Source organism: Bos taurus, chromosome 22 (genome assembly GCF_002263795.3).
Source record: "Bos taurus isolate L1 Dominette 01449 registration number 42190680 breed Hereford chromosome 22, ARS-UCD2.0, whole genome shotgun sequence".
In the NCBI taxonomy this organism is placed as follows: domain Eukaryota; kingdom Metazoa; phylum Chordata; class Mammalia; order Artiodactyla; family Bovidae; genus Bos; species Bos taurus.
Genome location: NC_037349.1, coordinates 29,934,121 through 29,959,159, shown reverse-complemented (window position 1 = coordinate 29,959,159; position 25,039 = coordinate 29,934,121). Strand labels below are relative to the sequence as shown.

General features: G+C 42.9%; 1 protein-coding gene across 3 annotated transcripts in view; it reads right to left on the bottom strand.

The window, feature by feature from the left end:
* EIF4E3 (eukaryotic translation initiation factor 4E family member 3) overlaps positions 1–25,039 on the bottom strand; it is a 115,017-nt gene that overhangs the window by 77,418 nt on the left and 12,560 nt on the right. For 2 of the 3 annotated variants that reach the window (XM_059879871.1, NM_001102306.1), the window contains 5 exon segments: positions 22,011–22,083; positions 13,373–13,467; positions 11,734–11,794; positions 7,501–7,567; positions 3,662–3,817 (listed from right to left, as the gene is read on the bottom strand). In XM_059879871.1, coding sequence (XP_059735854.1) covers positions 3,662–3,817; positions 7,501–7,567; positions 11,734–11,794; positions 13,373–13,467; positions 22,011–22,083 — 452 coding nt within the window. 3 annotated transcript variants of the gene reach the window in all.

Below are 25,039 nucleotides of genomic sequence, written 5' to 3'. Positions count from 1 at the left end.
CATTATCATGAAGCGAGGGTGGATCCTCTTCTCTCAAGAGGAAAAGTTACTATGACAGGTCGAACACAGCCAAGGGCCACTCAGGATTCCCCATGCTTTGTCCCCGTAACTCTTCCCTGCTCGGAAGGGAGTCCTGGGAAGGCAGACATGGGCTGGCCCATTTTACCTCTCCTAAGTCTGTATTTTTCAGATAAACTAGATTCTTCAGACTAGTGTGGGGTCAGGGTTTGGCAGGGAATAGGATCATTTTCCCTTCAGGATTGTCCTGGTTGTCCACCTAAACCCGGTCTTCACTTGGATGCAGCACTGGGAGAGGCACCCTTTATAGCTCTGAGAGCTACCTCAGGTTGGCCCAATTCCTATGAGCATCCAGGAATCTGAACCGACGTAACTGAACATTTCTCATATGCAGAACTTTAGAAATATTTCACTTTTTATGCTTTTTTTTACTCTTTTTAAAAAAGACTTTAAGGATAGACATTAAAGAAAACATGGCTTGCTCTGCAATAAAATATATTGTTATTGCTGGATCAAGGTGGGAAGCCACAGGTCTCTTAGCGACGCTGGGCACCAAATGATTAAGTCAGGAGAAAGGGACTGTCTGCAGATTTTTATTACTCCTAAGTGTGAGGGACAGCTTGGGGCAGTCACCGATGAGACAGTGCAATTCCGATGGGTTATGGAGACAGAACAGAACATTCAGAATGGCGGGGGGGGGGCGCATTCTGAGAAACAGAGAAAGTTCTGCAGGCTTTAGGTGAGCTTTGGCTGAAAGGAAATATAGAAAAGCTCAAAGCCAGGAATCAGCAAACTTCTTTCTCAAAGAGGGCAGAGAATACACATCTTAGGTTCTGTGGGTCACAGGGTCTCTGTCTCAACTATTAACTCTGCCCTCGTAACATGAAAGCAGCCACAGATGATATGTACGCAAATGGGCACTGCTAGGTGCCAATACGCTTTGTATATACATATACATATGTATATGAAATGTGGATTTCATAGAACGTTCATATGTTACAAAATGTAGTTCTTCTTTTGATTTTTTTTCCAAGCAGTGAAAAATGTGAAAGCCATTCTCAGCTGCAGCCCATACAAAAACAGGTGGGAAGGTGGCAGATTTGGTTTGACAGTGCAGTTTGCCAACCTTGGCTCTAAACAATTCTCGCATCAGAAGACATTTGTCATTCAGCTGCTCTGAAGAACCTAACAGAATTTGGGGGGTGGCGGGGGAGGAGGTCTCTCTTCATTTCAGTTTCTTAGTCAAATGACCAATCTGTATCCAATGCACAGAGAACTTTTATCAACAGCCTGATTCTCAGCCACCCGGCTGGAGGCCTGGCCCAAATTCATTAGGTTTCTTTGTTCACAGAAAATCTACCACTTCAAGTGGCTCCTGAATACTAACACCAGGATCCTACTTTAACAAGACAGAGGAAAGGCGTGGAGTTGGCTGTTTGTGATCTGGCTCACCGGATCATTGTTCTTCACCCAGCTATGAAGAACATTTCTGCCCAAACTTCTTTTTTCCAAATCAATTCTGCAGTGGATGGTGTATAACTCTACTGAGTAAAGGACTGCCTGCTTCATATAAATAAAGAGAACTGCTTGTTTTTTCCAATCCCAATTTGAATAATTTTTGAATTTTTGAATGATAATTTATACTATTAAAATATGCATTTCTACTAAGACCCATAGCCTAAGTCACGAATTTCACAATGGTGTCTACACTTAGAGAGTCAGTTCGGGGAGCTGCACGTCCCCTTCTCTGTTTGGCCTTTTTCTCCCCCTGCTCCCCAGTCATTGCAACAGAGAAGCGATGACTCACCCTTGCACTGTCTTACCTGGCTATTGCCACTGCCCTAAAAACTTGCCTAACCGCTGATGGCCGAATTACCTCTGTGGCCTAAACACTTCTATCACATTGAGTCTGCTGCTACCTGACAGCAGGTTAGCTAGAAATTTAATCATAGAATTTTGAAGCAGAAGGGACCTTGGAGATCATTTAAGACCAACCTCCTCAATATTAAGAAGGGAAAGTGAAAGGATGAGAGAATGTGACTTGCTTGAGGTCACGGTGTTGAAATGGGATGAAAATCCAGAGTGCCTGACTTCACAATTCCAAATCACTTTCCTCTTCTTTGAAGTGATAAGGGGAGCTGGGTCTAAGGCGGTAAAGCTCGCACTTGCTCCATTCATAAACGGCAGTGAAACACTTCCTTTCGGAGAGTTTCTGCTGGAGTTAGTCTCAGGGAGTAGAAAAAAAAGACCCTTTGGTGACCTTTCAATTAATGTCTGGGTTGAAAATACAATGAATGTCCTCTGAGGAATCCAACATCCCCTAAGGAATCCTGGTGTGATGTAGTCCATGGGGTCGCAAAGAGTCGGGCATGACTGAGTGACTAAACTGAACTAAAGAAATCCAAATTGCATCTACAAACATGTGATTTCCATGCTGCACAATCAGTTAAGCAACTTGTGTAGTGCCATCTTCTATCTCTTCTATATAAACTTCCATTTAAAATTCAGAAGCTAAACACCTTCTGGATATCTGCAGCAGCAGATCTGTCCCATAGCTTACAACCTAAATGGCTTGCCATTATATGATTCCTAAGAGGGAGGCCTTAGATTCATCCCATAGTAAGACACTGACAAAATAAATTTTGATTTTTTTTCTTCTTCTTTTTGATAAGGGGTTGGGAAAAGTAAAATGGCCATGGAGTGTATTTCATTCATTCTAAGATGCACTTCCCCCCCCACCTCCCCATTGCACATTTGAAGACCCCTGGAATTAAGACCATGTCACAGTTAAATTAGGAGCCTTTTATTTTTCTTTCTTAGTAATACTAAAAGAATATTTATCATCAAAGGCACCTTAGATTCAATGAAACACCATGGTTGAAAAAAATTGGGTTACTGACTCTTGGAATAGTTTGGGAAAACAGGAAATTCATCATATGTCTGCAGGGCTGTCAATCCTTTCCTCTAACTCACTGTTAAAACTGTAACCTGCAGTTTGATCTACTAAACATTGGTTTAATAGCACTAAGCTGTTTTCATTATGAAAAAGATGACTTTTTCTAAAGAGCACACAAAAGCAATGAACATGAATCATGATGGAAACAATGGGTCCACACACCTATTCATACTGTTAACATTTCACCACTATGCGTGCATTCTCTTCTGTGTCACAGTCATCTGTAATGAGGACGTATTAGCATTTCAGTAGAACGTTCAATCATGCCTGTGCTCAGAATGAGTTCCTCCACAAATACAGATGTTACACATTATAAATCCCTGTTTATGAAGGGATGATTGAAAATCTACCTGCCAGCTCATATAATAACTTTTTTGTTATTGTTGCTTCAAATAGAAGGCAATTTCTTCTAAGAATGACAAGACTGAGATTAGGTTTAAATTTTTGAAATAACAAAAACAATAATGTATCTCTTTTTTTATGATACATGTGTTTAGATGACAAAATCTCATTTTAATTTCTAAGGCTAAACTGTTTTTTTAGACCCATAAATGTATTTTATTGAATTATTTAGTGGATCATAGAATTTCAAGTGACTCTCCCTTCACCTCTTTGGCAACACAGTTTCTGTCTTTAAAAGTATCAAAGAATAAGCTAGAAAGTAGTAACTGGAAATGAAGCACTTACGTTTATAAAATACTGCTTTAAAAGATATGTGGGGCAGGAGTTCATAGATCTTTTCTAAAACGGTGGCTTCACCGACTAATGCGGCATTTACATTCCAGACTTGGACGACATCTTCTCGGTCCCGGACGCTGACACTAACTCCTATTACTTCATCATCTGAAGGGAAGGCAGGGGAAAAATAGAAATGAGTGATCATTTCAAGTCTTCCAGAGTTGGCTTTTTAACCTTTATCATTTTATTGGTAGGTTATGAAGATGAACAAAAGAAAGTGGCATGAGAGAACTCGTGATAAATACTAAGGGAAAATCATTGGACAAAAGCAACTTAGTGAGCTAAAGCTGTAGCGGTCCCATCACATTTATCCAGGGACTTAGATAAACAGAGTGTCCCAGCCAAACAAATTTTCCAGATAAGTAATTTGCCCTTTTTAACATGTTACCGAAGCCTTGGACTATTTGGAACTCTGTTTTGATGAGACTTTTTCTAAAACAAGTTGCATAATGTTCGGCTCTCTGAAAGCCAAGTGAACTCACATGAACTGTTCCTCGATGCTTGCTTGTCCTTGTTAAGAACAGCAAGTATTTCTCCTGACTTCCTGCCAACCATTCAGAGATCTTGGGGTGGCTAGCACTCTGGGCCCCAACACTAACTGGACCCAGACTGTGTGTTCTGAGTTGCTCATTCTGCTTTCTGTGGTTTGCTTGTCTCTCCTGTCCTGTTAATCCTCCCAGCTCTCTCCTGCTTCTCCCTAGCCATACCCCATTCTGGTCTGGGCATTTTAACTGTGGGCTAGAGAATCAATGACCATCTGTTAGCACTGTGTATAAAGTAAGAGCAAATATCGCCTAAGTGTAGCTCTGTTATTACAGCACTTCAGTGAATGGGCAGGAAAGTATCTATCTACTTTGATTAATGTAGGTCTTTTTTTTTAAGACTGAATTACAGATTTGGGGCTATTCTGTAGGTATTTGAGAATTGGTGGCTGGATAAGTAAGGTTATGTACTGTCCTAAGGAGCCACTCTATATGTAGTAATTTGCAGCAAAATGACAGGAGTAAAGACTGTTGACTCCAGATTTACGTGTTGGCTGCACATTACTGAAACAGGGTCACCCCTCTGCCCCTGCACACTCAGCATCAATGAGTTAGAAGTGAATGATGAGCATTATCAAAGTTATGAAACTGTGCTGCAGTTAATACATTTTGCCTAAGTGTCTTTGTTTATGGTAAGGCTGTGCACCTCAATATTTACATTGTCAGTTTTTCTGTGTGTCTTCTGAGGATTAAAAGGTTCCAGCACTTAGATACACTATAAATGAGGGCGTGTCCAATTACTAGAGGGGTTCATCTTCAGCAAAATAATTGTTTTCTTTTCTCCGTCCTTCCCGTCTTGCCTTCATTCCCTCTTTCCCTCTCCTTTTAAAATAAATTTCACTCTGGGCTAAATATGTGTGATGTGATACTAAATAATTCCCTGTATAGAAATGTGTGAAAGCAGGCAAAAACAGTGGGAGGTGTCAGAAGTCAGGCTGGTGGCCACCTTTCGGGGAGGCAGGGTGTGGCGAGATTCTCAAGGGCTATGGACGTTCTGTTCCTTGACGTGGATGCCAGTTATGGGGATTTGTTTACTTTGGGAATGTTTATCAAACTACACACAGTATAGTCTGTGTCCTTCTCTGTGTACATGTCACAATTCAACAAAAATTCCCCCCCAAAGTAAACAGTACCTGATCATGGCCATCCATGGAAACTCATTAGCCAATCAAGAAAAGTGTCTTATGTACAAGTTTCTTATTTTTCCTTTTACCTTCAAAGTATATTTGCTAGAACTCAATGTTAAATTTTATGTGAACTTAAAATCAACAAGCAAAGAGGAAAGCTTCCATATTGACCACGGTCAAGAATCGTCACGAAGCTCAGCCAGGAGAAGATCAGCATTTTCTCGTCTTTTGGTTTTGCCCATTTCTACACCATTGGTACACCAAAGGGTGCTGAACGGATTGGTGCTGGAAAGGCTGAACTGCCAGTGTTTCAGTGTGGCCTGGTTTTTGGTCCCTTGGTGTAGCCTCCTGGCACAGCACTTTAAGAAGGGCATGACAAGAAGGCTGCAGCCTGTATGCAAAAGAAGATCCATCGGCCAGTATGGAATATGCACAAGTAGCATCAAGCATCGGGGGCCCTGACGATTCTAGGATACTGGCAGCGCGACGCGAGAGGTACTGTATGCAGATGAGCGAAGTGAGGCCCGGAGACACGAGCTGCCCTGCTGCAGTGGTGGAGGCGGGTTAATGAGGAGCCAGTGGTTAATAGCTAACAGTGCTCTCGTTCCGATGTCAGCCACAGAACAATACATCTCCTTTGCTCAATCCTGGCTATTTATTACTACTTAGACTATTTTCCCTGATTCTGGAAATGGGAATAATTCACACAGAAAAATTCCTCTCCCAGGAATGTATGTGTTTATAATTACAACAAAGACACAGTTTTTTGGCTACATATTGTAAAGCTGCTAACTACCCCCTATTAAAACAGAAGGGACCTGTACTTTTAGGACAGGTTCCTCTTAACCCAGGTTCTGTCTTCAGTGAATAAAAAGAAGTGTAACAATTAAGGACAACAAAAGTGAAATGACGAGACAGTCAGTGAGGTAAACCTGGAACCTGCGTGGAACTGGTTAGCCTAGGAGGGTTCCCAAAGGCAGCACCATTTAAGAAGTCTGAGGGCAGATCAATCAATATCAATTAGCTTAAAAAGAAACTGTAACTGAAAGCTGAACAGGTAAAATGTTATTCTAAATGTTACCTCTCAGAAGCATTCAGAAAGAACTACCTAAGAAGAAAACAGATTTGTAAACTAGCAATTCAATTTTCCTCTTTGAGTGGTTTCATGACAAAAAAAACAAAGCAAAATAAAAAGGGGGAAAGGAATTGAGCGGCACAAACTATGAGGTAAAAAATAGGCTGCAGGGCTGTTGTGCAGCTTGGGGAATAGTCAGTCTTTTGTAATGACTATAGAGGGAGAATATAACCTCAGGAAACTGTGACTCTGTGACTTTGTTGGGCACACGTTAACTTACGCATTTTGTACATCAACTATACTTTGATTTAAAAATGTAAAACAGAAATGTATTCACAGGGCTCTCAGAAACTCACTCAGTATTTGAAAATGGTCTGTCAAGTCCTGAAGACGACATTTTAGCCTCAGCTGTGGGATCATAGGCACTAATGGTGATTCAGCCCCACCTCCCCTTCGTGGCTCATTCTGAGTAGAGGAATGAAGAGAAGAACAGACAGCAAGGGCGAGGGATTGAGAGAGACAGAAAGGATTGTGCCAACTTAACTACAAACTTCAGTAGACAACAAACGTACCTGCCTCTTCTGGAAGGGTTGGAATGGATAAAGGAAACCTACTACCAATTGTGTTAGGAGTCAATGTCAAATTTCATTTTCTCCTGGGACAAATACAGTGCTGTATGCCAATCATACTTTGATTTAAGAAAATTTTTTTCCCTTTTTTTCTGCCTATTTATCTTAGACAGATGGTCATGGATACTATGAAGACAAGCTATATGTGAAAAAAATACATACATATATAAGCATACACACATATGTATATGCACATAATATACAAATATGTAAATATACATACGTACCTACACATATAACATTGAAATGCCATGATCACATGGAAAAAAGCTAAGTAAACGTCACAGTGACAAAATAAACGACCCTGAGATATGCAAAAGCCAAACACAAGGAAACAAACGTCAGCAGGGAACAAGCACAAGCCAAGCGCACGCAAGCAGGGATGACCAAGCAGGGATGATAAGAGCACTGTTACCTGCGGCGGCACAGTCTGTGAACTGTTCCCCGATAGTCGCTAACAGCAACTCTTTCCAAACTGTGGACTGGTGTGGGAAGAGAATAAAAAACACGCCAGAACCAAAGAAGAGAAACACATACACGTTTTTAAACAATTATCTTCAGGAGCTACACAGGTCACTTTTTCTTTCAGCTGTCACACCCTACCCAAGCCTGTATTGCGGGCTCAAAGATGTGGCTGAACCATGGGTGTGAACACTCACGTGGTGGCACAGATCATACTGTTTTACACATCACTTTGCACAGAAAGATACAAGGGATCCCAAGTCACAAACTCTGTGTCCACGAAACTGTATGTTTAACGAGGCAAAGCTAATCTTGGGTGCCACCTGGGATGACTTTGAGAAGAATGTGGGAAAAATGTGTTCAAATGGCCTAGGATCTTCCAATCTCTTTATCTCTCACTGATTCAAAATGTATCAGCTGGTTCTAAGTGAATGCTATTAGTAAAATCCTCCTCAAAAACCCTTTTCTGTTTTTCTTGAAGTTTATAAGGCACTTCCAAGATTACACAAGTGAAGAACACTTAAGGAAATTTCTGGTTTATTGACAGCCAGAGACTTGCAGATTTCTATTCACTTGAAGGCATTCTGTTTCTGCTAAATAACTAAACTGTGTGTATTGCGTGTGTGTGTGCAGATATGCATTGCCCTCAAAGAATTAGTGCAGGTGGTAAAAAGTCTGCCTGCAATGTGGAAGACCTAGGTTTGATTTCTGGGTCAGGAAGATCCCCTGGAGAAGAGAATGGCAACTCACTCTAGTATTCTTGCCTGGAGAATTCCATGGATAGAGAGAGGAGCCTTGACGGGCTACAGTCTGTGGGGTCGCAAAGAGTCGGACACAACTGAGCAACTAACACTTTCACTTTTAAGTTTCACTTTTTGGTCTGCTCCTTCCCAATGAGAAAAACTGAGCCTCTCCTACTCAAGATACACTGACACCATCCATCAACAGCCAGTGTCCACACACAGGTAACTGGAAGCCTCCAAGTTCTTCCAGTTTCTCCTCAAAAAGCTCTTCATCCCATATCTCTTCCTCGTCATGGCGCATGTGCCCTGAACTCTTGTCAGAACTGAGTTTGAAACATGACAGCCGGCTGAGCACCTATGCCCCAGGCTGGCTATCAGCCTCTCTGAGCATCAGTTTCCTTTTGGTGAACAGGGAGTAATAATAGGACCGACCTCCCAGGGTTGCTGTGACCATGAAATTAGTCAACATATGCCTTTGACGGGTTCAGTACTGTGACTGCAACAACAGGACTGGAGATTTAAGATCTGTTCCATAAATAGCTGCGTGTGTGCTCTGTACCAGCTGCCCAGTATATATTAACTATCCTAAGTGTGTGTCATCATGTTCTAATGAGCTGAAAGCAGCCTCACTGAATTTTTAACCAACAGCAGTGAACAGTAATGACTTTTCCCTCTCAAAGAGGGTTTTCTTTTCTCTTTCCTAGACCCTGGTCTACCTGTCTCCCACCTACAAGCCCTCCCTTTCCGTTTCCTCTCTGTCCTGTCTGCAGTCTCTTACGCTATCAGGGGCGAAGGTGAGTGTGTTGAGAGGAAGTTATGGGAAGGGAACATTCCCTGTCCCATAGTGAATGCAGACAAGGCCAGCCCACCAGACTCCTGCTGGTCAGCGAAGAAGAGAGGGCTGAGTAGCTTGGGATGAGGACATTTCTACAGTCATGAAGGTGTTATTATTTCTGATTGAATGTGCTTGAGCGAGCTGACCAGGAGGGAGAACAAACATCTTTCAGCTACTTTTCACCCATCATGATCGTTTCCACTGGAGTTCAATATCTACTGTGAGTAAAAAAAGAACGTGACAAGGAAAACCTGTTTTCACTGAAATTCAAAATGACAGCATGTGGGATTTAGTTCCCCGATCAAGGATCGAACCCAAGCACCCCTGCATTGGGAGCAAAGAGTCTTAGCCACTGGGCCACCAGGGAAGTCCCTCCCCTGACATTTTTGTAAATCCTATACATCAAATAACAACCAAATTTTATAGCTAGGCACCTTAAAGATACTTTGCATTTTTAAGAAACAAACTGGGTTTGAATCAGTTCTAATGAGATGGATGAAACTGGAGCCTATTATACAGAGTGAAGTAAGCCAGAAAGAAAAACACCAATACAGTATACTAACACATATATATGGAATTTAGAAAGATGGTAACAATAACCCTGTGTATGAGACAGCAAAAGAGACACTGATGTATAGATCAGTCTTATGGACTCTGTGGGAGAGGGGGAGGGTGGGGAGATTTGGGAGAATAGCACTGAAACATGTATAATATCATGTATGAAATGAGTTGCCAGTCCAGGTTCGATGCACGATACTGGATGCTTGGGGCTGGTGCACTGGGATGACCCAGAGGGAGGATATGGGGAGGGAGGAGGGAGGAGGGTTCAGGATGGGGAATACAGATATACCTGTGGCGGATTCATTTTGATATTTGGCAAAACTAATACAATATTGTAAAGTTTAAAAATAAAATTTAAAAAAAAATAAATAAAGTATAAAAAGGGTCAGAGAAAGTTTCTGACATAGACACCAGAAGGGGGATGGAGAGTGCCCCCCTTGCTAGTCTTAGCAAGGGAGCTATATACTTTTCAACTGGTTATTAACAATAAATCAAAAGAAAGTAAAAAAAAAAAAAAGAAACAAACTGGGTCATATCTTTCCGTTCAGCTCAGTTACTGTTGTGTCCAACTCTTTGTGACCCCACAAAGAGGGGTGGACTGCAGCACGCCAGGGTTCCCTGTCCATCACCAACTCCTGGAGCTGGCTCAAACTCATAGAGTCAGTGATGCCATCCAACCATTTCATCCTCTGTCATCCCCTTCTCCTCCTGCCTTCAATCTTTCCCAGCATCAGGGTCTTTTCCAATGAGTCAGTTCTTTCCATCCGGTGGCCAAAGTACTGAAGTTTCAGCTTCAGCAATGCCTGGTCAAGCCTATAGGTCCCTAGAGATGTTTCCATTCTTTGCACCTATCCATATGAAAGAAACCATGAAAAGGTGAGACTGTCAGTCCTCACATCCATTTTCAAAGAAGCTTTCGGTTTCCCAAGGCTTCAGAGCAGATTTGAATGTTCTTTTCAGTGAGTATAATGAAGTAGAGCCCACTCTTAGGAAACCCAGGCTTCTGAGGCATGACCACGGCCGATCAGTGCCCTGGCAGCCCATGCCACAGACCAGGTTCTCATTAGCCCCAGAGAGAGACTCAGCACAGCCCTGCATCAAACCCTAAAGAATGCTGAGATGCAACCCCTCCCATGCGTCCAGACCCTCCAAGCCGGGATCACTCTCAGGAGTGTTGCTCGTTACAGTGGGGAAGGGATGAGCCTTTGCTGGGAAGGGTCATGCTTTTCACTATGTAAACCTACTTCCACATGTTGGCTATGGCTGGGGAGGGCAACACGACCATAATTAGCTTTTTTGGTAAAGTTCACAGGTATGGAGCTGTTCAGACTCTATGATACAGTCATACTATTACTCCATTTCTACAGAGACTCACAGTGTATTTTCAAGGTGACAGTGTTTAAGATAGAAAAGCACCAAGATTGGAGTTTGGGATGGACATGTACAAACTGCTATATTTCAAAGGGATAACCAACAAGGACCTACTGTATAGCACGTGGAACTCCACTCAATGTTACACGGCAGCCTGGAAGGGAGGGGAGTCTGGGGAAGAATGGATACATGTATATGTAAGGCTGAGTCCCTTCACTGTCCACCTGAAACTATCACACACTGTTAATCAGCTATGCTGCTGCTGCTGCTGCTAAATTGCTTCAAGTTGTGTCTGACTCTTCGCAACCCTGTGGACTGTAGCCTGCCAGGCTCCTCTGTCCATGGCATTCTTCAGGCAAGAATACTGGAGTGGGTTGCCATGCCCTCCTCCAGGGGATCTTCCCGACCCAGGGATTGAACCCGAGTCTCCTATGTCTCCTGCATTGGCAGGTGGGTTCTTTACCACCTAGCACCACCTGGGAAGCCTATTAATCATCTATACCCCAATGGAAAATACAGTTAAAAAAAAAAAAAAGAAAACCACCAAGTTCAGAATTGAATTTCTCACTCCCAGTCCTGTTCTGAGTCTACTAGGTGGACTGTATGAAAAATACAATAGGTTCATCACATGCAATCAACAACTTCAGCTTATGGAAAAGGATCAGAACAAACCTACCGTGCTGTCCTTGGGGACTTTCATCTTCCACACGCCACCCTTAGCATTACTCTCTTCTTCCCTGGATCAAAAACCAGCATTCAAAGTTATACTCCTGGATGAAGTGGCCCTGCATACATCTAGTTTAACAATGGATGACATTAAAAACAAAAGACAAGGGAGCATCCCGCAATGAACTTCCCCACCCCTGTCTGTTTTACTGGAAACAGAAGCGGATGAAAGAAAAAGGGAGGCAATGGAGATGGAGAGGGGAGTGGGATTCAGTGGCCAAAAGGGCAAGGAAGATGATCATCCTCAAGGAAGGGTGCAGAGAGGCTCCCCAGAGTATCTGGGAGAGACTGCAAGTGCCTAACAGGGGTGAGGGCTTTTCCATCTCCATGTCATGTTCTTGACATCGCGTGCTCTGACTGGCCTTTCAGCCCTGTGTCACAAGTCTAATGGGAGACTCAGCTCCTGTGTACGGTATCTGCTGCTTCCCACTGTAGTAACTGCTCCCCCTTCTGGCAAGAGCACCCCAATCTCCCTTTAAATAGCTTCCTGTCCTCTACTCTTACGTCAGACACTTTCTGATATGGCTGGTTTCACACGCTAGCTTTAAAGATGGGCCCATGACCCAGGTCTGCCCGTGAGAATTTTGTCTCCTCCTAGTCTTTGTGGTTGGCCAGGGATGGTAAGATGACCCACATAGGGCCAGAGAGAGCCTGCCCTGGCATTTTACTGGGGCTGGTGAGTGCTGACATTGACAAACTTGCAGGGTGAAAGACTGGCGCCTAGGAAAGCCATTTTGTCACCTAAACGGGAGAACCTGCCTGAAAATGAAACCAAGGCAGAGGAAGGCAAAGCGAATCTGCTACAGAGGGTCGAGTCCCACTAACAATTGAGCACCCAGATCTGCCTGAAATTAGCCCCATCAGTAGACTATCTAGTTACAGAGGCCAAAAGATTCCATTTTTGGCTCAGTTTAGGTTTCTGTCATTTACTATCAAAGAGTTAAGATACATTTCCCTTCTATTAATGAGTAAATGACTTAGAAGAGTCAAGGAACATGATACAAGGATTCACTATTACCTGGGATTCCAGCTGAGGCAAAGTGGCTTACTCTTCCCCACCCTCAACACCACCCCAGCCATTAAAGAAGAAAGACAGCTTCCCCTTGACTGTGGGCCGTGATCAGTATCATACACTTTCTATGTGGTCCGTGTGAGGTATGTCTGAGGGGATGTGCTCTCTGTTCATGCTCGGTTCCTGGGCACCACATCTGTTCCCTCACCTTCCCTAAGCCTATAAGCTTTTTCATTGTACTGTCCGGGTCATTGCTGAACAAGTGAAAGAAGAAACCCAAATGATGCTACGCCCCCAAACAAAGACCCACATGGGCCCTTCAGTGAGCTACTCAGGACCTACTTATGGAGAGGCCACGGCAGGGTCCTCCATGGGCAGATGCTGAGACACCTGCTCATCATCCTGGGGCACAAGGAGAAAGGGATGGCGGGCAGGGCCTATTTCAAAATTAAATCATGGCAGCATCACTAGGAGAAAATTACTGTGGCATTCCAATTTGGCATGAAGTTAAACATTTTATTAAGTTCACAATCATTTCCCTCCCACCATAACTGCGAATTATACAGAAGACACTTACCAGAGTGGTCGCCTCTCTCCTCTCATTAAATGATAACTGCATCTCAAAGGCAGGCTAGTCACAGGAGGAATATTATTGTACACACTCCAGAATATCTTAAAAGAAAAACACTTTGTTTAATATATCCAGTATTGACTTACTCTACTGCTAGATTATAAAACTAATGTGTTAAAGAAAAAAAAATCAGGTTCTCATTAAGTCCTATCCATTCGAACTAGATTTTTCTCAGTATTCTTTCTAATTTTCTGCTAGGAAATGTAACATAACATTAAAGAATGTTCTTTTCTGAAGTCGGGCCAAGTTGTATGCTTCAGGAAACTATGGTTATTAAGCAACCATTCTTATGCAATGTGTCTCCACATAAAACTGGGTGAGGATCTTGCTAATGATTTTTCTGACACATAGATGGCATATAATAAAGTCAGTAGTGCTGAATATATGTACTGAACCGTATTTCCTTGTAACACAGACTCTGTCTTTTAAGCCTAGAAAGAGTCTGTTACACTTTGGATTGGGGGGAGGGGGTATACAGGAGGCAAACAGAAAACTCCCCACTTCCTTTCCTCTCCCAGCAGGAAAAAGGAACAGCTCAGCTGCCAAAGCAACAAGTTCCCCAAGATACAAGGTGTTACGAATTCCATGTCTGCATGCTCCCCAAACTCACAGAGTGAAACCCAAGACCCCACTGGGATGGTATTAGGAGGTGGGGTCTTTGGGACAAAAACAGGCCATAAGGATGGAACACCCCATGCGCCATGATGGTATTGGTGTCCCGAAAAGGAAAGGAAGAGAGTTCTCTCTACCACGTGCAGACGATTGTCTGTCTATCTATAAAACCAGGAAGAGTGCCTTCACCAGAACTTGATCATACTGGCTCCCTGATTTTGGACTTCAGCATGAGAAATCAGCTGAAATCAGCGTTCGTTGTTGAATTCATTCAGTCTACAGTATTCTGTTAGAACAGCTGGAACTAACACACATGGTAGCTGGTAGTCAGAAACAGATTACGTAAAAATAGTAGAGTAATAGTAACAATGAGAATAAAAGCGGGAACATTAATAGGGCCAGAATTTGGTCTCTGAACTTTTACACGTTTACGAAATTTATCCTAATGACAATCTTGATAGCAGGTGTAATTATTAGCCTTGTTCTATGGATAAGGAAACTGAGGCACACAGACTAATCCCCCAGCAAGACTGTTTGGAATGACTGCCAGGCTTAAGACAAAGACTAGGTGTACACAGGAGAGAACTCGTCCCAGTTTGTTCAGAACGGGCCCGAGAATCACTGCACTATGAACGTATCTCTGCACAGAATCACTATACAGATGAGAAACAACATTCTGTGTGCTGAGGTTGAGTCAAGGAAGAGCGGGACTCCTAGCAGATGTGAGGAGAACAGAACAAGCAAGAGAACAACCAGAAAAACGAATCCAAGGGCAGCATAGGCGAAATGAGATTTTCTCTCTGCTGAACGGTAATTCTTCTCATCAAACACAGATAAAACAATCTTATCGGGTTGTTTCAGCCCGTGTTGTGTAAAAACTAAAGCTGGATTCATTGCAAGGCCAACTATAATGAATGGGAAAATAGAAGTGAAGGCAAAAGAAACACACCCTACTTGACAACAGATTTAATGAGAATACCTAGTGTTCCTTATACTAAACGGTGGTAAAGTAGGGAGTAGCTGAAATTAACTCTGTAAGTCATCAAACAGACGTCTGTCTTTGTGGAGACACCTACCATGTAAATGGTTTGCTATTCGTGCAAATAGTAAGATTATCCCAATATTTCATTTCTGTTCTGTGTGAATAGGCAGAGCTGGAATTTGAAGCCAGGCACGTGGACTCTAAAACTTGTGATCTTAACCACTCAGCAATTTCCTCCTCTGCAGACACTATGACCCATTTTAGGCACATCTTTCTCCAATCCTAGAAGCCATGGAACAGGTCACGAGGTCACAGAGTGAGGGGCACCATTGAAGACCATTTCCCACCAGCAGGTTCCCTTAATTACTGGCTATGTTGCTGCCTTAGCTCTAGCCTGGGACTTCCACAACAATATGGCAAGGACCTGTGCAGAATTTATGGACACATTTATGCTACAATATAAATGCCTGCTTTCACCAAGACGACTTCAGACCTGGCAAACTTCAAGTTTCCTAAAAGGGATCCCAGGCTAGAACACCTGCCCTTGTACTCTTGCCAAAGTTCTCAAATCTTAACTTTTCACCTAGTGTTTGAGGCACCATGGAAAACACAACAAAATGCTTCTTCTATTCCAAACTTAAGAACAACACACTAAGGACTGTGCTAAGGTGTGTGACTTTACACTAAGGACTGTGCTAAGGTGTGTGACTTTAGAAGTTTCCCTGAAAACGCAAATGGACAACTGATTTTGTTAGTCTTGGCAAATCTGAGAGGAGGAGATTACAGCCCAAGAAGATACAGTAAAAGACTTTACTCTGACCTATGTACTTATTCAAGCCCATATTTGCATGATTGTGCATGAACCCAAAATGAGAGTGAAGGATGTGGTACCTTCATTAAAAACAGCCCCATTAAAGTCCACAGCACAAAGTCAGTCTGTTTCCTTACTGCAAACCTCACCCAGTGTGTGGACTACTCCTCAAGCATGTGTGATGGAGAAAGCGCTGGAGGGAGGAAGCCAGCATCACACAGTTTCTTGTACCCTGCCCGCCCTTTCCTGCGCAAGTAAAAGCGCCGTTTCCCTGGAAGCTGGAGAATTCCTGGTCATGTTCTCCGTAACACACTTTTATTTTTGTTGAAACATCTATGTTTTATCATTGATAGAACCTTGCAAATAGATTCCAAAAGCCTGTAGACTTAGAATTAATTCTAACTGGCCTGCAAACAGTAGAACTAAGCACAATATTTATTTAAAATGATGTTTTTTTTTCCCCAAAAGACTTAATGATAACTGGAAGAGGGGTAGGGAAGTCCAGCATCATTTATTCAGTCAACATGTGTGGCCATCAGTGAGGGGCAGGGCGCTGTGATGAGTCTCAGGGGTGGTTAGAGTCACTAGACAATAGTGTCCACTTGATAAATCCCCAACCTATTAGTTCTGATTGAAGCAATTATGCTCCTCCTCACAGTTTTTTGCCAAATAGATCATCAGTCATTGCCAGGAAAATTGGTAAATTTCCTCCTCAGTTTTTTACTGTACGTTCTGAAGGAAAAAAAAAAAAAAGAGAGAGAATAAACTTGAAAATACTTGAGAAGAAAAAATGCCCCATGGTGACAGACAACGTGGTGTACCAGAAAAAAATGAAAAATCTAGCAAATACACCTCCAAAGGAAAAAAAAAACCCAAATCCACAATTCCTTCTGAGGGTCACAGCATATAAATCTTGGAAAGTATCTTTAAACAAACATTTTCATTCCTTAGGTAATTCTAATTGGCTGGGGCTTGTATCCCACCAACTGAATCAATGGTGTTTATGGAAAGGGCAGACAGAGCCCAGAAGAAAGAAGGCAGCTATAGAGAGCTTAATGGATGTTTTTAAATCACAGCAGACACAACAGGCTGAAAGCAAAGTGCTTCTGACTTGGGAAAGCCAGGTACTTGAGAGAGAAATGGGTTTTGCCTTGAATTCCAAAGGGCCTGACTTAGAGTGAGAACCAAAGTTTGGAGGACTGTTGGGGAGTAAGGAAGATGAAGGCTAGGATCAGGGCAATTTCCCACCATGCAGGAAGTCAAAGAATGAAAAACAAAATCTGAATTAGCGAGCTAATGAGGTTCACACATTGAGAGGAACAGAGAAAAGTTGTGCTAAGTCAGACATGACTGAAGCGACTTAGCACGCACATATATTCTTATGAAGACCTTCAGCTTACAATAAACAGTGCTGGATGTTCATTTACGGAAGAAATGTGAAGTTTCTATTTCCTTTAAATTTAAGCAAAATGTCCATCAATTTACAGGACCGCTGGGTAGGACATAGAACAAGACACGTGTGGCAACACCCTGTAAGGTGATACACCTTTAAGGTGTTGCCATACCCTGGACTGCAAGGGGATCAAACCAGTCCATCCTAGAGAAAACCAACCATGAATATTCATTGGAAGGACTGATGCTGAAGCTGAAGTCCCAACACTTTGGCCACCTGATGCAAAGAGCTGACTCACTGGAAAACACCCTGATGCTGGGAAAGACTGAAGACAAAAGGAGAAGGGGGCAGCAGAGGATCAGATGGTTAGACAGCATCACTGACTCAATGGACATGAATTTAAGCAAACTCTGGGAGATGGTGAAGGACAAGGAAGCCTCATGTGCTGCAGTCCATGGGGTCGTAAAGAGTCAGACACGACTGAGCAACTAACAAGAGAGTGGGTTAGAATGCTGTACAGGAATGGGTTTTCAGGGCTGAAATTTTGGTAGCAACAGAGCCCTCCCCTGCAAACTGCTTCTGGCTGGTAGCTCTCTCCCATCAAGCTTGTTCAGAAGCTCTCTTCTATTCTGTGCTGCATCCGTTTAGGACATAAAAACACAGGAGAAATGTGGAAAATTTGGAAATGTTTACACAAGAGTAAAAGGAATCAATAGGCTATCTGGAAAACACATCTAAATTAAACACGGAATTTTCCAAGAAAAGCCGTAAAGTAGGAAATAAATTTAACTCTAAGCAGAGGGCATTATTGTTGGCTGTAATGAGAGTGTCCTTAGCAAGGGTCACCGGGCCGGCTGGAGGCACAGGCCTCATCCATCTACTCCTCGGTCAGGGAGGAGCAAAAGCAAAACGGTGGACCTAGAGGAGGAGGGGCTTCCGGTCCCAGAGACACAGCATGACGGGCTGTTTCCACCATAGGTTTTGGGCCACTAACCTCCCAGACTCAGTCCCTCCAGCTAATCAATAGGGATGACAATTCCTCCTCTCCCTCCATCTGCATCCCTGATTTGCTGAGGGCCTCAAAGTACAACAAGACATACTACGTCCTTACAGAAAGCGGTCAATAATAACACAGGATACTTACATTGCATCTAAACACGCATGAAGGAAAAACAGACGTAATTAGGGGATGTACATTTGTTAGTACTGGCAGAGTGAATAGTCAAGAATAAATCTACCATTGCAGAACAAAAAGAGAGTAGGGAAAAAGCATAATTGCAAATGATTTTAAAATCAGCACCCAGGCTAGTTCTCAAATACCAAAAACTATTCACCGATATTTAGGATACAGGCTGAAATCCCCAAACCCGTGGATAAGCTAAACATGTCTTCCTTAAGTAGAGGTATTTGCAGTGGTATAATCTGGGGAATAATTGCCTGAAATCATCTAGAAGCAGTGGTGCACAGAATTTAAAACATGACTGAGAGTCAGAAAGACACAGGCACCCCAGTGTTCATTGTGACACTATATGCACAATAGCCAGGACATGGAAACAAGCTATATGCCCATCGATGGAGGGCTGGATGAGGGAGATGCTGTACACATATACAGTAGAATATTACTCAGCCATAAAATATCGAAAGAAAAAAATAAGATTGTGCCATCTGCAGAGACATGAATGGGACTGTCAGAGGGTGAAGTAAGTCAGAAAGAGAACAACAAATGTTGTATATTAACGTATTTAGGTGGAATCTAGAAAAAATGATACAGATGAACCTATCTGCAAAGCAGAAATAGAGACACAGATGTACAGAACAAATGCATGGACACCAAGTGGGGAAAGGGGACAGGGTGGGATGACCTGGGAGGCTGGGACTGACACCTATCGACTACTATGTGTAAAATGGATAACTAAGGATAACGTACTGTATAGCACAGGGAACTCTACTCAACGCTCTGTGGTGACCTAAATGGGAAGGAAATCCAAAAAAGACGATATATGTATACATATAGCTCACTCACTGTGCTGTACAGCAGAAACCAACACAACATTGTAAAACAACTATACAGCAATACAATTAAAAAAAATGATTGTGGAAAGTACAAGAAGATGTTCCAAAAGAAACTGATACATAATGGCAGATGAATTTATTATTATCATCACGCACTTACTATGTGTTTTTAAGTCCTATGCCATTTCATTCTCACAAACTGATGATACAACTTGTATCAGATTATCCCCATCTTAGAGATAAGTAAACAGATACAGAGAAGCAAAACAACTTGCCCAAGCTACTAAGTGGAAGATATGCAATACTAACCCAGGCAATGTGACCACCCTACACCTCAGCCCACATCCTCCCTGGTCAGCTGATGAAGTTAAAGGGTAGAATTATCCGGGTCTACTTTTATTACAAGTGTTGGCTTTTGTAAAAGCTGTTGACAGGTGAGGGCTTATGAAGTGCCAAGCACTACTAAGAGCTATGCAATCTCACTTAATCCCTTATTCAACCTTAGGGAGCAGAACTGCTATTATCTATGTCAGTTTTACAGATGAGGAAATGGAGGGGGACACACACATCACGCATACGACAGAGCTTCCTGACCCCTTAGGGCAGAGTTTCATCATCACCCCACTGTGCTGAAGGAGCTTCTCCTAATCACTTTACTGTGAAACTTTAATACCACCGAAAGACTATGTATCTGTACACGTACTGTATGCATATCTGTGCTTAATATATGAAAACAGTACAATCATTTTTTCCTTACCAAGAATCAGTTTTTGCCCCCATTGAGAATGTGTGACAAACAGCTTAATGGATCCTTATGCGAGCAGTCTGCTGTGACTCAGGTAACTGGTTCATTTATTAATTCCTCATTCACTCATTTGATCCTTCAGTATTTATGAAGTGAAAGGAATCAGACACAACACACAATACTGTGTGATTCCATTTATATGAGGTTCAATAAAAGACAAAACCAAGGCATGGTGACAGAAATGTGAGTAGTGATTGCTTCTGTAAAAGAAGGATCAGAAGGAAAGGGCATGAAGGAATTTTAAGGCAGGATGAAAATTTTTTATCTTGATCCTAGTGATAGTTCATGCTTGTGTATCTTTGCCAAAATTTATCAAACTGTACACGTCAGAAACCTGCTAAATTATATCCCAATAAAGTTTATTTGCAAGTATTTCCTAGTATGTGCTGGCCTGGGAAATTTAAATTGGTCCCTGAAGGTCCTAAGTCACTTGCTGCCAGATATCAAGGTTCAACCAACGCTCTGTTGTCTTCAAGCAGGGTCAGGGAAACAAACTGATCCCTCAGTGTGCCCGTACCAACGTCTTCCTGGAATCCCAGGCAGAGTTCTGATGATCCAATGTCATAATAGTGTGGAAAAAGTCTAAAGAGGACCTCAGAAAAAAAAAATAATAATAAAACCAGCGGGATCTAAGAACTTCTACATGAGGACAGGTTTAGAATCAAGTGCTCGGAGGTTTACACAGCGGCACTGCGGAGAAGTACCAAGGCCCATAATGTCACCACAGGGAGAAGGGAGGGGAGCCTTTCCCAGACTCTGAGAGCATCTGTCCCTCTGGACGGTGGCCCACGTGCTGCCGTGTGACACTGCTTGTACTTGGCGCTGGTTATTTACAGCAGCTCTGTTATCCTGCTTTCCACATGCTTATGTCATTTTCTCAACCAGATCAGAAATGGCCTACAGTTGCGACTGTGTTTTTACACCCCGCTTAGGGTCTTCTGTGGCTGGCGAGGCACTTACAATCAGATTCCTGAGCCCTAAATTTTCTGAACCAGATAGACGGAGAAGCATCTGAATATAGGATCCTTGTGCTACTGTGAGAGGTTGCCAGAGAGACACAGTTTAAACACCAATCTATTGAAATTTCTAAGACATTAAAAGATTTAGGGGCAGAACGCACAAATGACTTAAACTGGGCCTTCTAGAAAATTCAGGACATATAGTCAATGCAAGTATGAAGTGGGCCTAAAAGCCTTATTTTGTGTTCAACAATGTATTAAACTAGAAAAGGGAGAGAAACGATAGAATTTTCCTTGGAACAAAACAGTAATGTGATCAACTAAATAAACCAGTTTTTTTTCTTTTTTTTTTTTAATGTTCACCCTAAGTGTTGGATAGAGAACGAACTAAGAGATCTAAGAGCCCACATTTGCTGAGAGCCCACAGTGTGCCAGGTTTCCCGTGAAACCTGGTAAAGACATCATCATGCTCAGTCCTCACAAACCCCTATGGAGGCAGGTGCTACCACGACACCAGTTTCACAGCAATTAAAGGGCTGATACTTGCCCAACTCAGGACGATGGAATTCGAACGTGGAAGTAGGAAACAGGTCTGACACCTTCCACGTTGTTGCTCAACACTGTCCCGTCCTCCCAACGTGACCCGTGACCCTTCTTATGACAGCCCTGCAAGTGGGTGCCAGCGCCTCTCACTGATGGCAAACAGAGCCCGGGGGGGAACGGCTGAGCTGGTGTTTGAATGCGACACAGCCTGATACCTTCAAAACAATGCCAGAGACTGCCATTCGTGAGGGTCAGGGAAACACTGAAGTAGAGATAACATCCTATAGGTCACCAAGAGAAGCGTAGTGTGATCAGCTGCCTCTGGGGCAGACATGGCTGAGGGAAGCTCTGCTGGAATGAACCTGAGGGCTGAGGCCAGGGCAGTCAGGGTGGGCGCTGCTAGCTCAGCGGCAGGTCTCAGGTTGGACGAGAAAGCTTCCCCAAACAGCAGGTTTCTTGGCCTTACCTGTACTGTCTGTACTGTGTAGATCTTCTTCAGATTTGATGCGCACTCAGCTGCTGTGGCACCAGGGAGGGACCTAGGCAAACAGAAGCCAAAGAGCAAAGAAACAAGGAAAACAAGGGGTCAGTGTTCATGAAACATTCCACAGTGTTAAGTCTGCAGGTCTGCACACCAACCGGGTCTGAAACCGCAGAAGCAGACACGTCTGGGATGCTAGTTAGAATTTAAAATGTGGAACTCCTACTCTGTCAAGTCAGGTGCTTGCTTCTCCTAAAAACAAGCATATTTACCCTGTGGAAATTTAATAGGAAAAGTGGAAATGTAAGTGAGAAAGGTATTCGAAGCCTTAAAATCACAGTCTAAAAAATACTAAAATAACCGTGTAATAACCAAGCCTTTTTTGTCGAGGACTTTGAACGGGAAACGGGGCCTGTTGTATAGACGACAATGAGAGTGCGTGGTCCTGATCAGGTTACGTGTTTGAAAAACTTCTTAGTTCCCTGGTGGTAAATATTCATGAACTCTTAAGAAACGGGCTGACCTTATGCCAACGTTAAGAAAACATGGTTACTAAAAGTCACTCCGACTTTTTGTTTCACCTGAATTTGCATGTTTCCAAAATACTTTTCAGCTATCTTCTCCGGCTCATGTAATTAGCTCTGGTGAACTCTGCAGTCGGAATACATTAATCTTTAGTTTGCCATATGTTCCACTAGATGGCAACACACTACAGGCTTACTCACCAGAGGAGCCGTCCACTACCGGCTTTACCCAGCACCGTGTCCTGGGTCAGGGCTAACAGCACACGTGCTCATCTATTTGCAGAAGTGAAGCCTCTCCAACCCGGCCATCTTTCCTTTCTCCCTACACTGAATTAGCAGGTCTTGCTCAGGAAAGTTCGGGTCCAGCTACATTATGCCTAAGATTTAAAAATTCAAGTAATGCACCACAGCCCCATGTCTGATTGTTGGTAAGAACTAAGTCTTGTGGTGAGGAGCACGCACTGGTTCCCAGCTGACCCATGAGAGTCTGGAACCTGTAAAAAGAATGCTCTTTACCAGTGCTGACCCTCTGACAGGGACTTCAAGATGCTGAACTTCCCAGCTAGAAATGTGCCCCGAACTGACCCAGCTCAAAGGTGCAGGGGATGGCAGAGCAGAGGGTCCCGCCCAGCTATGGGGTAAGCACCAGGCACCAAGGGGCCAAGGTCTGAAGACGACAGTCCAGGAACTATGGGCCAATGATACGGACCTGGGTGTCAAACCTGATACAAAAAACATACTTCTAGACACAGCTCCCTAGCCTGGAGGTCAGAAGGAAGTACAGTTACAGACTAGTGTGGGGGTGAACAAGGGACCCTGGTGAACAGGTAGAGCCCATTAAATAAATCTTCCCCAAAGTACCAGGTGTGCAACTCTTTTCTAGTTATCATGAGTGTGTTGGACATTGTGTTTGACAAAAGCAAAGCTACAATAACCACCATGATCGCATTTTGCTGCCAGACTGGAAGCCTAAGATAGCCGTGTTGTTACTACACTACACTAGACTACAGCGTAGTGAAGAGAGAGGACTCGATCAGCACCTGCAGCAGCGGTGCCAGGCCCACAATGCCTCTGTCTATCTGCGCTGCTCAAGGAACTGAAGGACTGACTCAGATAAACACTGAATTGCTATTTAACACAAACTTTAGGCTTCCTCAATGTGCTTAGCGATGCGGGAGATGCACGTTCGATTTCCTGTGTCAGGAAGATTCCCCTGGAGAAGGAAATGGCAACCCACTCCAGTATTCTTGCCTGGAAAATCCCATGGACAGAAGAGCCTGGCGGGTTACAGTCCATGGGGTCATAAAGAGTCAGACACCACTGAAGTGACTTAGCACACACACGTGCTGTTTGAGGCTTAAATTACAAAAGAACTGGGTGAAACACTTAAAGACAAAACCCAAACTTTTTTGAACAGATTTTCCCATGAACAATCTATCACTTTTATAGGAAAATTTACTGGCATTTATTCTAACAATGACTTTTCTTCCTTTGAAGAGTTTAGTTTAGTCTCCACCAACTATTCCCAGCAAATATATCCCTGACTGCCCAAGGCACAGAGCAGATCACATACAAGTTCTGTCCTTAATGGGGTATGGGGAAAAAGTGAAGGTCCAAAGGTAGGAAAATGTACCTAGCTTTTTCTTCATTTTTAAAACTGTGCATTTTGAATTTTTGCTAACTTCTAAAGTTATCATTCAATTTATGATGGTTTAGAACAAGTTATAATTTGAGTGTTCACCTCGTACAGCATGATGTCAATTTAAGCAAATACAACGTGAGGATATCACTATTTAACCTAGAAAAAAATATCACTGATAAACCTTTGCTTTATCTTTCTCTTTTAAAATGCCTCTGTCTCCACGTTCTGGTCTTTTATTCATATTCTAGAACAGGAGACAATTACACAAAGCTCCACTGCTCAAGTTTTTCAAAGAAATCTAATTTCTAGAGTCTGAGAAAGGCTACAGCATGAGACGACGGGGCAGCGCTTCTCAGGGCGTGACGACGATGTCAGGGGCTGGGGTGTGTGGACTGAACTCCCGCTTATATGCTAATAAGCAAGTCACCTTCACTACAGTGCCGAATTCCCACCAATGTACTTAGATGTCATCCTTACTTGTCACCATCTTACAGGTGAGCTGCCCAGTGCCTGCAGAGGTTTGGTAATGTGCCCCAAGCCACAAAAACCTCATCTGAATACAGGTAACCTGAGATTTCCTGCTCTTTACACTCTCACTGCTAAACTGTCCAGTTAATACCATCTACACACTTATATTTTTAATGGAATTTCACAAATGACTCTTGGTGTGTTCCCATCAAGGCTGTTTTTGTGGAATGCTATAATACTTTTAATACAAGACTGTGTCCATATTACTTTCTTAGAATAGTCTTTGCAATAGAGCAAGGTAGAGAAGGTCCTCGCTAAAAGCAGTAGGATCATGAGCAACAAAAGCTCTATTCTGATTAATATCTCAAGGTGCTGATGCA